Consider the following 17,088-nt stretch of genomic DNA (forward strand, 5'->3'; position numbering starts at 1 on the left):
ATCGAAAAATTTGATATTAATTCCAAAAAGATTTTATTACTATTAAGATAGAAAGATATTTTCAAATTTGTCACAAAATACTTTCTAAAGTATTAAATTTTAACATCAAGCACGAATGTTTGTAGCTTTATGTAAAGGTGTCTAAAATTTTCCACGGAAAAAAATCTAGTTTTCAATTCGTCTATATTATAGTAATCCACACGACACTACCACTCTTTGTACACCTTAACAGAACTTGCCTTCATAGCAATTTAAAAATATCCTATCACAATGGACAGAGGTAAGAGATTCAATATGTAGCTGATTCCCGCGAGTATGAATCGCCACTACGTAGGGCATATGTTTTCATTAGTGCACAAGCATACGTATGTTTTGCTAGTTTCCATTTAGAAAAGTGCAGTACAGTCTCGATAGTCTCAAGATGTTCCCAGTTAACAGGTTAAATTCAATCTTGTCTTGAGAAAAATAAACTATAATCCTGGAAACGCGATCAGTATCTTCGAGCCATTCGTCGTAAGGTGTCTTCGCAATAAAAAAGCAAAAGAATCCAAATCTGAATCACTCGTTTCTTCCCAGAACTATCGAGATTCTACCGTATACCTTTTAGCACTGAATTCAAGACTCGTGCTCCTTTTGAACACTAGCGTACCAAGGAACGAGGAGATGGAGCTGATCGATACAGACCACGTTCCGTAGAAATATAAATTAAATAATGTCGATGTCAGATTAATCGCGAATTTTTGTATAGGAGTCCCAATCAGGCAGACTTGCGACACTGTTCGGGACACTTAGAGGAATTAGAGGCCTAACCGAATCCCTTTGTACATAAATCACGTGCTTCAAGTATATTTCGCTGCTATTCATAGCGGACGCCAGCGGCCGCTAGTAGATCTCGATTAAAACGAATTAATTCTTTGCTTAATTTCCATCTGCAGTAGACCTCCAACGAAGGAGCCTCCAGCGTCAACGTCCTCGGGTACGTCACGATTGACAGTCACGTCGGATAGTTCCGCCCTGGCAACGGCCCTGCAGACAGCGTTGAGAACAGCACCCACAAGGTCACAGAGCCAACCCGTCGATCTAGCCGTACCACCACCCACACAACAGGCACATCTGCCGCACGGGTGGCATAGTCAACCTGCTGCATTTAGGAGAGGAGAGTTCAGGAGTGGGTAAGTGGACAAAAATTACATTTTTCTGTCGATTACAAGGTATTAAGAATGTTTGATATCGAATATTCTAAACAATTCTCTAATTCAATTCTAAATTCCATGCACTGCTCCTTCTTTAATATTCTCTCGCCTTAATCTCGCAATTAATTCGTCAGGTACAGTTCGTTCAACAAGCGTTCAGAACCGGAAGGGGACGATCCGTGGAGCTGCGTGGTGTCCGTATCGGATCGAGGAAGCTCTCAACGTCCTCGAAGCAGCGAGTCTCGAAAAGAACCAACGAACCATCGTGGTTCCACCGATCTAGCAAGTAGTCAACGTTCAGACGGCAGGCAACTTACTCGAGAGGATGGCATAGGTCAAGCGTCGGGACAACGACAAGAGTCCTCGAGGCAAACGAGCGAAGACATCTCCTGGGAATTCACGATAAACGAGGCGCCGATCGCGAGATTAGAATCGTTGGATGAACTCGACCAGGATCACGGTAGTTAAAGTCAAGGTTTCCCCTTCCTTTTTGAAGTAATTGCAGCTCGCTTACGACTGAAACGCGACGCGTTGTTGAGCAATCGACAACATAATGATTCTAATGATTCATTCGGATGGCTGTGGACTCCTTCCGTTCCCTTTTGGAGGATCTAGAAAATGTGGCGCCAGGATAGAATACGCGTCCGCCGATCGATTTTCTCCTGGAGATTCCTTTGGTTTTGATTTGTTGATTGGAGTTAGTTTCATGTACTTCTTTTATGGAGTAACTAGATAATTTTAGATACTGTGTCGTTGAGCTTGGCAATTTGTGATTCGTCAAACTCGATTTTTGACGAGTGTTGGTGAATAATAATAACACTCTGTTAGGTTGGTGCATATGAAACTTTGTTTCGTTTAAGTTTGACTTTGACGAACGTGTGGAAATATATTTTGTTTAATGTCAATTATCAAATATATTAAAGAAGAAGATATTTGATATAGATTAAGTGTATTTAATGTTAAGAAGATTTGTAATAAAAAGTCGTAACCTCGTTATTGGTCAGCATAAATGATCAGAATGTTCGTTTTATTCTTTCATGTGAGTTTTCATTTAGGAATAAATCTATTTTCAGATTTATAACAAGATTTTTAATAAAACTAATTAATCGTTGAAAAAGTATACTGAAGAAAGCACATAGAAATTATTTTCAACACATTATTTCAATTAAATTATTTCAATTAAAAAGGCAGTATTACATATGCACAAGCCTAAGAGTTTCTTCGTTCGTTCGATCACTTATTTTTCTACTTGTATTAAATCTATGTGTTTAATATTTTAAGTAGAATCTTCACGTAATGTAACATTTTCGGTTTCTTTCAAGCTTTTTATTATACACTGCGTTACTAATCGCGAGGCATTATTATGAATGATTAGTGACTTCAGTATTATAAGCAAAGCACTATATCTATTATTGCACTTGATCATTTATATGTATATGTACATTCACTTCAAGGAAAAAAGATATTTTTGCTCGTTCTTTTCTGATTAATATCACCTATTAAGAAAACGACACCTATTCAAACACAATTTTTACAAAATTTTCGTTGAAAAGCGACTTATTTATTTTCTCTAAATATTTTCTCCAACTAATTTACCCGGGTTACCACAACGTTGTCGATAAATTTTCGAGCGTGGAATGATTAAGAGAAAATCGATTGGCAAGCGCACAGCAATATCGTCGTGGTACAAGAAGTTTTTAAGTTTGAAAGAGCGAAAAGACGAGAGGAAAGAGTGAGAATGGAAAGCACGAGCGGCGTTTCAGAAAGCTATACACGTACATATACAAAGACACAAGTACACATACACAGGTACATATTACATAGACGCAATTATTCCGTGGTATCAACACATTTAATCCTACCGTTGGAACGTGAACTTGCCTTCGAGGTTTCTACCCCGTATTAACGCTACATTTCCTTTGAGCAATTTTTTAATCGAGTTAATCGATATACACATTCGCATCTACACACATACACAGATACACAAATTACTATGTATTCCCCTCCGGAAGCGATGCTTTTTTGTTTTGCACGTGGAAAGTTCTCTTTCGTTATTCGATAACATCGTGAAGAAGAACAAAAGAAACGAACACTGAGGGGAATTAAAGAAGAATTAAAAGAAATAAAATGAAAGTACAAGATAACAGGCAGAAGATCGATGTTCATAAAGTAAGACGAAAAATAATGTTTAAAGATATACAAAAATAATTAAAGGAGAAATTACAATGTGCAGCTCGTGGAGAGAGAAAGAGAGAGAGAAAGTTTCTTAAATTTTCGGAGTCCTTCGCGTCAAGATAAATACACGTAGCTAAGTTCAAAATTAAGATTAATATCGACTGAGAGCACCTTCTTTTTTTATTGCTTATAAGCGACGTTTAAAAAATAAGATTATACGATGAAATTAGAAGAAAGCAGCTGGGGATGATAAAAATTGCGTCAAATAATAAAGGGAAACATAGTGTTGCGATCTTCGGGAAATATACGTGTTTAAGTTAAATAAAAGCAAGGGCATTGTCGGGGGCGAATTACAAAATGGCTGGACGACCCATGACGAACAATTAGATATTGCGAGAGTAATAAGAGAAATACAAAAGATAATTAAATAATTAAAATACAATTCTGAGTGCCACCTACGAAGTAAAACTGCAATGTCCTTTATACAGACAACCAAAAAAAAAATAAATAAATAAATTAATAAATAAATAAATGAAACAATTAAAGAGGGAAAAAATACACACGAGGCAAGCGAAAGAGAAAACGGGAAAATTAATACGGAGAGAATTTAGATAATGACTAATATTCTTACTATTATTATTATGATTATTATTACGGTTATTATTATTATTGTTATATTATTATTATATTATAATTATATTATTGATATTATTATTGCCATAAACGTAGGGATGAAAACGCAAGCGCGACGGGGGAAGAGGCGAGGAAAATATAGTAATATATACCGACGGGTATAAAAATGGTAAAAAGAAAAAAGAGAGAAAAGAAAATGACAAAAAAAAGTCTAATGAATGAACAATTGCCTGCGCAATAACGGTATATAAATTATATATATATACCTATATGTTATACATACACGTGCGTGTGTACGTATATACACTGAGCAATTATACGTGCGTCTATGTCTATGCGTATACACGTTGTAAAAAAATTTTTTACAAGATATCTCGAATTAATTAATGCTCCTAAGCGTACGTTGGTTTCTCTTCCTCTCTTTTCGTTCTCGACCTCCCGAGTTTACTTTTTTCACCCCCTCCGGCGATTTATCACACAGTGATAAGGGTGAAAAGCGATGATCGATGATCCCCGATCATCCCTGTATAAATCGTTTTCCACGCTGATCGAACTCTGATCACGATTTTCTTCGATGTTACGTTGTTAACGAAGGTGTTATGGTTCGATTATCGATTGGTATGACCGTTGACAATAATTGGAAACTAATCTCGAATTATTTAACAGTCTGACGAAAAAAATGAGTAATAAATTATATTTTTCCAGTCAGAATAAAGCATCGATCTACAAAAAAAAAAAAAACAACCGGAACATAGATGATCGAAATTACATATCACTTCGAGTGAATATATTAAATATTGAATTTAATTCAAAGCAATATTTGAATTAATTATGGAGGAACAAAAGGAAACGCCATTGAAATTAAATGAAAGTAACTAAATATGAAAATCGAAATTTTCAAAAGAAAGTACGCATATATTAAAATTGTAAGGAATGAATGTGAAAGAAAGAATGGATTGTGAGAGGTAAATTCCGAATGCGATTGGGGAAGAGGGGAGGCTCGATCGAGGATCATCGATCACAGATCTATTCGTTCTTTGCTCAGTATTTTAGGCTGTAAATGATACCGATACATTCGATGTAACGATTAAATGATTCGTAGTTACTTTGTAACGAGAGGAGCAGCGACGCAGCGCTAATGAGAAGCAGCTTTTTAATTACAAATAGCGATTATCTTTGATTATTATTACTACCAGTAGTACACGCAGCACACGTGGATTTTCGCACTTAGGTACACGGCGAAACGATACGGATTTATTGTTCTTTAAAAAGAAAATGCAAAAAAAAAAGAGAGAAAGAAGCAACAGATGTTCGACAAAAGGTCCAGAAAGAGGGCAACAATGATCACTTCAGGAGGAAAAAGACAACAGTTCTCGTTCGTTTCTTTTCTAATCAACATATTTATACGAATTAATATCCACAGATTTATTATAAAAATCCTATTTTTTGAAAAAGTATGGATATAATTGAATGTTTTCAATTCTAACAACGATCATTGATTATTTTTCAAGTATCACCGAATTTTTGCTATTTTATAACAAGAGATGGGAATTCTGTTTAATTTTAAACGATTTCATTCGATCGAGTGATGGACGAAGAACGACGCTTAACAAAAATTTATCCAAGTGTGTTGAACGATGAATGCACAACGATAAGTAGAATTTTATTTCTAAGGATAACCAGCCTGTCAAACGTCGAAAGTGTCTACAAGAAAAAAATGCCTGTTCATTTTCAAATCGTTGATCAATGTATCTGTCCAAGAATGAAGAGAAAACAGTAAAAATTCTCTTATGTTTCTTAGATCCGATTTTTCTTTACCAGTCGTTTATAAAAGATGCGATCGTCGACGAAATTAATGTCGCTGAAAGAGTCGGATACAAAAAAAAAAAAAAAAAAAAGAAAGAAAAAAAGAAACGTCCATTGCATCATCTTAAAGAATATTCCGCGAAAATTTCGTTCAAATCGCCAGAATTCACTTCATACCCTTTCGAACATCGAATTTTTGCGAAAATTTTTTAGAAATATCACGAGTGAATAGCAATCGATAATTAAAATATTTCGACGATGAAATATATAAGAGACTCGTACTGTATATCTTTCGAAGAAATTTTTTAATTATAATGATACAACGGTGAGAAAAATCATTCGTTTTTCTGATCGCAAGATGTCAACACGTAACTTCGCCAGCAACTCAAACTCGTTTTCTACATTTTAGGATGACGAGAGTAAGTCGTGATATTTGGAGAAATACGGTTGTATTTGTTTAGAAAACGATCAACTCAATGATGCAAAACGCGATGATTCCCAATAGAGATTCGCTCTTTTTTCTTTTTCTGACCGCAAGAATATCAAAACCGAGAGAAGCAAAAGAAGAACAGTAGGGACGATACTTGCAACAGTGTTTCATCTTTCTTCTGGCAAATTTCTAACGTAAGTTTTTGCTCTGTACTTTTTAATTCAAGCTTTTTGAGAAGAAGCTTCCAAAGTTGAAATAAATTAATAAAAAAGGCACGAAAGTTTGCGTTAGAAATTTTACGAGGAATTATCAAACCTATCCAAGCTTGACTCGAAACTTCCCCAAATTTCAATTCGAATTGAAATTCTTCAAATTCCTTAAAACCCACCATGAGATTAAACAAGTTCCATGATGTTGATCCGAGATTAAAATTCGGACGACATCGAGTTTGTTTCTCTTTGAGACCATCGTAATTCCCTTCATAGACGTTTGAACTTATCGTCACTTCGTCCTTCGTCAAACCTGTTTCCTTCAGACTGAGAACGATTTTTATCGAAGGATAAGAATTTTTGGACCGGCAGTCGTCGCACGAACGTCTTCGAGTTTCTCGTTTGAAAACATTGAACATTTCCGTGACGATCATTAAATGCAGCTGAGTAAGACTCGATGCAGACGAATGAATTTTGTAGTACACATACGTATATTTTATTATATATCATATCGTGAATTTTATTACATGTAATTCACTTAAAGATCCTGATTATCATCCCCAGAAGTTATTTATTTATTTGTTAACACTTCGACTCTCCCTTTGACTATGAAATATTATACTATTTCCTTGTAACCACATTTATCTTCTAATTTTTCGTAATACCCCAAAAGGAAAAGTAATAACAATTTGATAATAATTTGCTGTTAGTCGCTCTATAGTATTGCATAGTCGGGTTTTTCTCCTAACTTCTAGTACTTCTAATTTCTAATTTCTAATAAGAGAGTAAAATATCTTCAATGGAATGTTCGGAAACGCTACAACACACGCTTACGCGATAAATAACAAGTTTTACAAGATCGCAAAACAAACTACGTATGCCTGCATCGAATCTTATGAAACCAACACACGCATATTATACACATAAGGACACGTACACAGAAAATCATCGATAATTATAATTCCATACGTGCGTATTATAAAACTATGTTCGTTTTTTATCGAAGCTGCCTCTCGCTTTTGAATTCTACCGCGGCCGTATCGAGACAGGGAGAGAGAAAATAAATTGGGGGAGGGATAAAAAAGTCGAAACGTTCAGAGGATCGTTGTTCGAGGTAGATTTCGTGCCAGGACCGAGTTCCAGTTTGTCACGACGTCAGGCTGTATAACGAGATGACATCAGGCTGTGTAACGAGATTCCGTCAGTGTTCGAGTGTTTCTCGACTCGAAAACGAATTGATTGATTCAATCGATTTAATCTTCTCGAGGGAAATTTTAGAGGTAGGTTACTCGAGGGTTGATTCTATTTATCGAGAGGATTTTTAAGTAATTTTGAAGACTCGAGAGCGATTGTAAAGGTTGTTGAAAGTATTTAATGGATAAATGTGATTTTTAATTTTAATTTCGTGTGCAACATACGATTTTTATGATTCGTTTGTACACTTAAATATGGAAATCGACGTAATTTGTATACTTTGAAGATTCAAAGGACGATATTTAGGAACATGTAGCTGAATTCACGAAAAATTCTCTTAATTTGTCGCGTAAAATGAAAGTTCACTCTTAACGCGGGTCTCATGATTTAATATTATTCTTTGATTCCATTTCCGAAAGAACATTACGCATTCCTAAATATCAAAATGTTACATTTATGTGGATCCTTTATACTTTTCTGTAACAGAAAAATTACAAAGAAATATTCGTGACTATTAAATAATTGGGGAATGTAAGACTACGACGTCAGAAATTGGCAATAATTCGTTAAACTATCCGTGCCAGATTCGCAATAATTTAGTAATAAGTGTCCTCGATGGAACATCAAATGTGATGGTACCGAAAAAAATTCTCTAGAATCTCCCGAGTAATTTGCAGTTTTATCGCGACAATTAAAAAATAAATTGATGAAAATGATCTCGAGAAGATAATTCGAGGAACACTCGTCGCGAATGCGTCACTCGTTTGAAAAGTGGATAAGAGAATCTTAAACGAGAGATAATGTTAAGAGCAAAAGGAATGAAATTTGAAGAAAAATAAAAAAAAAAAGGAGAAGAAAATAAGTGTGAGAGTGAGAGAGGGACGAAACGAAATCCTACATCCGCGGTAGATGAATTTACTCGCGTTTTTTCCCAGATTATGCAATTTAAGATTGTTCTGTATATATATATACATATATACATATATATGACATAATCTTGGATCGTATCGATTATAACAGTGAGCGCACTGATTTGTAAACACGTAACAAAGAGAGAAAAAGGATTTGTTCGCGTGGAAAGGGAAGAAAGTGCGTGTGAGTGAAATAGAGAGAAAGCTAAGTGCGAATGAAATATGGTGAAAGTGGAGAAAAAAACGAAAGAGAGTGTATGAGAGTGAGAAAGAAACGTGTGAGAGAGAAGACACAAGATTTTTGTACCACCCCCGTAAATCAATTCCTGCTCTTCACCGAGCACCCTCCGATTAAAATAAAATTACACGAGTGTCTTTATTCTTACCCCTCGTCGACAAAGATATCATGAATACAAAAATATATGGAGAATTATGGAGAGCAATCGCTTGAAAGAAAATATCGCCTCGAATTTTTTACAGCGTAGCTCAATAAAAATGTTCGCATTCAACAAAGTGTCTTGTCTATTTCATTCTATTTCTGAAAGAAGATATTCTGGCGTTCTTTTGTTCTTTTTGATTTGATCTCCTTTGGTTTAATTGTTTTTCTATAATTAATTTTGGTCGTCCGAAAGATTATTGGCCGGAGATATCTCAAAACATTTTTCACGTGGAACGAAGACGAAGAAATACGATAAATCGAGTAAAAATAAAATGGGAAATTTTGTATATTTCGAGCGCAAAACATAGAAAGTAAATTGCACGAGTTTCATAGTAAATCGAATGAGAAAATTGGAACGGCCTTTTTTAATCCTCATGTCTATTGCCATTATTTTTCTTTTTTTTTTTTTTTTTTCTTTTAAGAATGTATGTTGTTAAAGTCCTTCACTTCTTCTATCACTTAGTCGCTCTCATTTCCATTTTCCTCTCGTCTTTTGGCCTCTTTCCTTCTTGAATATTAATATTCTCGATCCTTCTGCGTTTAACATTAGTCCCTTTTCTTTCAGATAACTCTTCATCCTCTTCATCGTTTCTCATACTGACCCTTCGCTAGAAGTACTGTGTCATCTGCTTAGGACAGTGACTACATCTCATTTTCTTCTTCTAAACATTTTCTCTTTAAATCCATCGCATCTGTCTTGCCTCAAACACCTTGCTTTCTACAATTTTTCTAACATTTTCCCATCACTTTCACTCTTACTTTACGTTTCTTCGTAAATTTCACGCATTCTTGTTCTCAGCGCCCTACTCACTCCCTTTTATGCCATGGCCTTGCTCAACTTGCCTCTGTTTACTTTATCAATAGCCACAATTGTAATTTGTATCTTGCGTCATGTAAAATAAAGATGATCAGAGATTTGTGTCGCGTAAAAATTCAATAATCCAAATTATTGCAATCCTTAGTGATCCGATATTATTGATTGAGAAATGAAAGGGAAATTAGATTAGAAGAAATTCGTTCGAATTATCTACTCCAATTTTACAATCAATTTTTAATAACATCTGAAATAAATACGAGTTGATCTAAAAAAAAAAAAAACCTAATTCAAAAGCGTCACCGTCCCAAATCCAAAACTCAATTACCTTTTTGTTTTTTTTTTTCTTTTTTAATTTATTTAACCTTATAATTCCAGACTTTGCTTCTTAATCATTTCCAGTTTCTAATTAATAAAATTAACTACTTCATTTTATTTTTTAGTTATTGGTCGTCGATTCAGATACACTGGTCAATCGTTCGATAGGAAAAGATATTAAAATGATATAACTTGAAGAATAATATTTAATAAAATATCTCAGAAAAGTATTGAAAGAAATTAGACGAAAAGGGTGATAGATGCTGCGAGCAGGAAGTGATGGGGATGGTCACCGTTCCGGAAGCGAAGAATTCCTCGTTGTGTGTGCCTGTGTGAACGCGTATTTAGATAAGCTTTCCGTACATTGCATAAAAATATGTTTATTACATATTTTCACTATGTTGACACGTACTTTTGTACCTCACTACCCACCTGCCACGTATTATCCTACGATTTTACCTCATTCTTATTGCACCAGCGGGGTGAAAACCACCCTCGATGAAAGTTTCTTCGATTTTCGAGGCGAAAACCATATGAACGCAAGAGATAACGGTTCAAGGAAGAAAAATAGACATTGAAGAAGAAGTTTACACAACCGAAGAACAGGTAGATGCTGAAAAATGCGAGATTTATTCGTTATTACATATTATAAATTGAGAAGAGGACGATATTTAAAGAAAAGACAAATTCGTACATATAAGGTGAGCCAAATAAAGTGTTGCAAGCCGCTTTCTAAGAAATTACCGCAGACACGTTTTGTTAATAAAATAATTAAAATATCTTCACGTTGTTTGAAAGGTCGAACAAAATTCTTTTTAATACAACATGCGATTATTCCCTTTATTTTTCGATACTTTGTGAAGAAAGCATTTGTTTAACTGTTTAACTATGAAAACTAAAGAAACAGAATACTTTAAACGAATATTATTCAGTTTGATGTAAGAATTGTTCGAATAACAAAGAATCGATTAATTTAAATAAACATGGATATTAATATGGATAAAATATAACGTGAATAGTGTAATTTACTCTATTTTAATATACATGCTATACTTGCTATATTTTGCAATGATAATATAATACAAATTAATTTAGTACATCAATATGGTACGGTATAATTTCTTTTTTTTCCTCGTCACAGTTCTAAAACTATGTATTCCACTCTAAAAGAATTATCACCGCTGTCTTATTTAATTTGTTTAATAAAGCAATCGATATCTGCAACGATTTCAAAGAAAATAATTTATTGCAACACTTTATTTACTTCATTCTGTGTGTATAGAATTACCGTTCTATCGGTTCCAAGAGAATGAAATTAGATAATGTGTGGAGAGAATCAAACAAATGAAATTTATACATGTATAGTTGCTTACAATTTGTATACGGCTAGAATATATTAAAAGATTACGTGAGTAGTTTCTTAAAACGATCCAAGGAGTTTCCTCTTTCACATCGTTTACTATTAATTCAAACATTCATAATAATTCATAAATTTTCCTTTTTTCTTCGTTTCCATCGATGGATTATTGTTAATTTAGTGTGATATTAATTAAAACGGAGAGAAAAAGAAAGGAAAGCAATTGGGCCGGAAACTATGTTGTTTCCAAAGTTTCAAGAAGATAGGATGCTTATTTGAAAGTTGACTTACTGTTTGACTGCACAGTTTATAGAAAGGAAATTGTATAACAAACGTGTAACTTGGTAGCGAGTGTATCTGCAAGCTTACAATACTGGAGAAGCAAAGAACTTATTGTTAGATAATATAAATGTGAAACTTAAACATTTGATTAACTGTCGAATAAAAATTATAATTTTACAGGAAATGCAAGTTGGTCCAATGATAACACTGATTTCAGTTGAAATTACAGCATTGTCCTTATTTTATATAAATTTTACTTAATATTCTAATAATTTACTTAATTATCGTCGTTTCATAAGGATATCATGTTACCTTCACTTTCCGCAAACACTCATTCATTCAATAGATGGCAGAAAGTGATTTGTCCGACACAAGTTACAGAGAAAGGGCTCCGATTTTTTACTTCCGACAAAGCACGTGCTGCCATCTATCCATGAATACCCCAAATTGCGGTTCTGCCTTTTGCTCATAGATGGCAGAACACGATTTGTCCGAAGCCCGTTCCGAAGCAAAGAATTCGATTTTTGCCTTCGGACAAGCCATGTGCTGCCATCTATCCATGTATACTCCAAGTTGCGGTTCCTCGTTTTGCGCATAGATGACAGCACATGTTTTGTCCGAGGCACGTTTCGGAGCAAAGGTCTCGATTTTTGCCTTCAGACGAGGCATGTGCTGCCATCTATCCATGAATACTCCAAGTTGCGGTTCCGTGTTTTCTGCACAGATGGCAGCACACGAATTGTCGGACTCACGTTTCTGAGCAAGGGGCTCGATTTTTGCCTTCGGACGAGGCATGTGCTGCCATCTATCCATGAATACTCCAAGTTGCGGTTCCGTGTTTTCTGCACAGATGGCAGCACATATTTCGTCTAAGGGACGTCTTGGAGCAAAAGACTCGATTTTTGCCTTCGGACGAGCCATGTTCTGCCATCTATCCCTGAATACTCCAAGTTTCAGTTCCTGCTTTTCTTCAGAGATGGCAGTATGCATTTTGTCTGACATATGTTACAGAGCAAGTAGCTGGACTTATGCCTTGTTTGTGTTTCTGTTTCTGTTTGCATTTCTGCAAAGATATCAAATATTGAATTTCAAAAAACAAAAAACGTGTTTGAGGAATGAAATTATGAACTTTTGTGATTGCATATTCTTATTTGAAGTTTAATATTTCTCCTTGTATCAATTTTATTAAGATTCCTTCTAAATTAAGCAAGTGTCAAATTATAAGACATCATAACCTCCAGTGTCTGTTCGACTTAATATGTCAAGTCTTATGGAATGTCTGAAGTAAGAGTTTAAATTAAAAAATTGATTGTATCAAAGAAGAATAAATTTTGTGAATATAATATAATCATGAACACGAAAAAGGTTATAACATTTGGAAAGATCAGTAAAGAGTTATCTCGGGAACAAATGAAAAATACAGAATCTGTAAGTTCTGGATTTGGTACATTTGGTAAAAAATCATTAGAGACTAATATAACAAAAATGAATGAAATCAAACCAGAAGATGAAGAAGAATCTCAAAATTTGAAAGACGTTATGGGCATAACTGGCTTTGGTAAAAAGGCCAAGTCCTTTGATGTACAAGAAATGTTGGAGCATATTACAAAAAGTATTAATACTAACAAAGCAATATCTGAGAAAACAAAAGCTATCGATACAGAGACTAAAACACAATTATTAGAGGAAGGTAAAAGTAGCGATGCTGCTGATAATGGAAGTACTAATGATAGTAAGGATGAAGAGGATGATTTTATTGGTCCTCCAATACCTCATGGGCTTGAGAATTCAACGTTGTCGGAACAATCTACAAAAGTAAAAGATAAAGATGACGATGATGATGAAAGCGATGAAGATGACAATGAATCTGATACTGAAGAAGAATTAAAGTTGAAAGACAAAGTTCCGTGTAGTCATGAAGTTACAATGACTCATGGAACAAAAGCGGTAACAGCTATTGCAGCAGATCCTTCTGGAGCTAGATTAGCTTCAGGTTCTATCGATTATGATGTTTGTTTCTGGGATTTTGCTGGTATGGATTCATCTATGAGAAGTTTCAGAACGCTACAACCTTGTGAAAATCATCCGATTAAATGTCTACAATATTCAACGACTGGCGATGTTATATTAGTCATATCAGGTTCTGCACAAGCAAAAGTTTTGGACAGAGATGGTTTTGAAAAATGCGAAACTGTGAAAGGTGATCAATATATATCAGACATGGCACGTACAAAAGGTCATACAGCAGGATTAAACAGTGGTTGTTGGCATCCATTTACAAAGGAAGAATACCTTACTTGTTCACAAGATAGTACTTGTAGAATATGGATTTTATATAGGCCACGTGCTCACAAACATTTAATAAAGTGTAGAGCACAAAATGGAGTTAAAACAATACCAACTACATGTGGCTATAGCAGAGAGGGTACTGTAGTTGCCTGTGGTTGTATAGATGGTTCTATACAGATGTGGGATCATAGAAAAAATTTTGTGAATCCATCGCTGATTCAGAGGAATGCACATACACAGGGTAGTGAGATATCAAGCTTAAGTTTCTCTTATCTTGGACAAATGCTTGCAACGAGAAGCTGCGACGATACCTTGAAGCTTTGGGATTTGAGAGCATTTAAAACTCCTGTCTTTGAAGCAAACAATTTATATTCCAGATATGATACAACTGATTGCATGTTTAATCCAGATGATTCAATTCTCATTACAGGAGAGTCATTGAATAGGAATCAAAATACTGGTAGAATACTATTTTACGATACAAAGACCTTTGATCTAATTAATGAAATAAGCGTAACAAACTCGCATGTTATTAAAACATTATGGCATCCAAAACTAAATCAAATATTTGTTGGTTGTGGAAATGGAATAGTTAAAGTATATTATGATTCTAAGAAGAGCTTAAGAGGAGCTAAATTGTGCGTTGTAAAAACGCATTTGAAACAAAAACACATTGAAGTAATGTCAACCCAACAGATTATTACACCACATGCACTTCCACTGTTCAGGCAGGACAGGCCTAAATCTGTTCGTAAACAAATGGAAAAAGATCGTTTGGATCCTGTAAAATCAAGAAGACCAGATTTACCAATTACTTCTGGGCAAGGTGGCAGAGTCGCATCTTCTGGTGGAACGCTTAGTTCTTATGTAATTCGAAATTTGGGACTTAGTAAGAGAATAGAAGATGACCAAGATCCTCGAGAGGCTATTTTGAAATATGCAAAAGTAGCAGAAGAGAATCCATACTGGATTGCACCAGCGTATAAGAAAACTCAACCGCAAACAATATTCCAGTCAGATGAGCAAGATGGTGCATCAAGTGCGAAGAAACAGAAGACTTGAAGACTGTACATTACTTCTCAGACATGTTTATATTATTGTATATAATATTATATGAAAACCATCTATGTAAAGTATTAATAAACGGAATACATTATGTTTAAGACCAATCTTTCGCTTAATTAATTGATTTCCTGCGTTTAATTGTATGTTTGTATGTATGCAGTATGTATTGAAATGTTTTGAAAAGCTTCTGCTTCCTTCATATTTAATTTACACAAATTATTTATTATTGAGCAACTATATTTCTTAATAGTAATTTTAATGATGTTTATTATCGTAGTGTTTGAATATTTTTTTCGAAACTTTATTTAATAATCTTACTCCTCAAGATACGATATCATACATGCTTGATACAACGTACATACGATTTAATAATACTTTACAACAATACTTCGTGAAAATTCAAATGTAATTGTTCTCCGTTTTATAGACACCATTTTTAATTCTTTTCGATTTTCATTTATAAACGTTTCAAGTTCAGTTTTTCATTAATGCAATCAATTGATTGTGTTTCATTTGTTCAACGAGGAAAGACATTTTTCGATTAAAAATTTAGTCTCATATTGCCAAGTTAGGAACTACCAATTATTTATACTATTAATACTAGGTTTACGGGACAATTTGACGTTTCAAACTTAATTTCAAACTTCGAAATGAAATATCCCAAAAACCATAGTATTAATTTTAACCATTTTGCATCGTAAATTAATCATTTCATCTAAAGGATATATACACACAATTATTTTTCCCTAGGCTTTCTAATTTTTGAAATCTGTATGTAGTATACCTATCTCTACGAAACCCGTCAAATTAACGGGCTAGCTGATTTCATAAACAAACCGTTTTTCAGAGACAGTTTCACAGAAAAAGTCTCAGTTATTAAAGATTTCAATTATTTCCATTATTTTATCCACTTATTGTAAGTATTTACAATAGAATAATTAAATTTGGGCACAGTATTTTCTTTTTTTTTGACCAATCCCTCTTTTCTAGCAATCATGAGTGAATCCAGGAGATATAATAAGATATTGAACAAAATTGTCAACATCAATGAAGATTGTTCTGAGGATACCTCCGAAGAAGATCAATATGAATTAGGCCAAAGCGAAGCTAACAATGAAAGTTCTGAATACACTGAAAGTGTAGAGATAGAAGGATCTTTGGATAGTGAAGAAGAAAACTTCTTGAAAGTGTGCGTATTTTTTCTAGTTCTGACTCCGAGGATGAAAGAGCGAGCATCCCAAGCACATCCCAAAATGTAATGGGTGAAATTGAAATTGCAATTGACGGCACACAGTAGATAAAACTGAAAGCAGGCGAATCTAGGGGCAGGACGCCCGTATGATATTCAAGGATATCGCAGGGCCTACTGGCTACGCTAAGAGAAATATTATGTTGGGTTGTGTAACTAGTGCTTTCGAATTGATAATCGACAGACACATAATGGAACACAAAAGATTGCACTGAAACCGAGGCGCATCGAGTTTTAAAAAAAGACGAACAATCACATTTGCTGAGTTACATAGTTTTCTAGGAATTCTATATGCCCGGGGCGCATATGAAGCGAGATCATTGAAAGTCTCCGAAAGATTACAAACAGATAAATTTGCGCTGATAGCCGAAATATGGAACAGATTTATAATAGCCAGGCTTGTTACAAGCCATATGAAAATATCTCAATAGATGAACAATTACTTCCAACGAAAGCTCGATGCAGATTTACCCAATATATGCCGTATAAGCCTCATAAATTTGGCATTAAGTTTTGGTTTGCAGTTGACGTCCAAACAAAATATATTTTGAATTGTTTCCCTTATATGGGGAAAGATGAAACTCGAGGTCCCTTTGTAAAGAGAAAATATCCAAAAAGGAGTTCATATTTTGTCAAAGATCAGACGTTTCATTTCTGTCACTTTCAACGTCAGAAGTGCGAAACAGTTGCCAAGTGGGCTACTGTAAAAAAAATAGAAGCACAA

General features: G+C 34.6%; 2 protein-coding genes across 14 annotated transcripts in view; both read left to right on the forward strand.

Moving 5' to 3' along the window:
- The window catches only part of Sei (potassium voltage-gated channel seizure), a 145,568-nt gene extending 136,504 nt beyond the window's left edge, over window positions 1-9,064 (forward strand). For 10 of the 13 annotated variants that reach the window (XM_072014197.1, XM_072014185.1, XM_072014190.1 and 7 more), the window contains 2 exons: window positions 936-1,172; window positions 1,328-9,064. In XM_072014197.1, the coding sequence (XP_071870298.1) occupies window positions 936-1,172; window positions 1,328-1,661 (571 nt within the window). In that variant the 3' untranslated portion in view covers window positions 1,662-9,064. The remainder of the gene's footprint in view (window positions 1-935; window positions 1,173-1,327) is intronic. The other 3 variants (XM_072014187.1, XM_072014191.1, XM_072014195.1) reach the window with 1 other exon arrangement.
- A 3,737-nt stretch (window positions 9,065-12,801) lies between these two features.
- On the forward strand, window positions 12,802-15,219 carry LOC139992724 (gastrulation defective protein 1 homolog). The gene has a single exon (XM_072013855.1). The coding sequence runs from the start codon at window positions 13,112-13,114 to the stop codon at window positions 15,110-15,112; it is 2,001 nt and encodes a 666-aa protein (XP_071869956.1). The 5' UTR covers window positions 12,802-13,111; the 3' UTR covers window positions 15,113-15,219.
- The last annotated feature ends 1,869 nt before the right edge of the window (window positions 15,220-17,088 follow it).

The sequence above is a fragment of the Bombus fervidus genome, chromosome 12, assembly GCF_041682495.2.
Source record: "Bombus fervidus isolate BK054 chromosome 12, iyBomFerv1, whole genome shotgun sequence".
NCBI classification, from domain to species: domain Eukaryota; kingdom Metazoa; phylum Arthropoda; class Insecta; order Hymenoptera; family Apidae; genus Bombus; species Bombus fervidus.

Bases quoted from the DNA above. Each gene is read 5' to 3' on its own strand.
- LOC139992724 (XM_072013855.1), top strand. From the start codon at position 13,112: ATGAACACGAAAAAGGTTATAACATTTGGAAAGATCAGTAAAGAGTTA.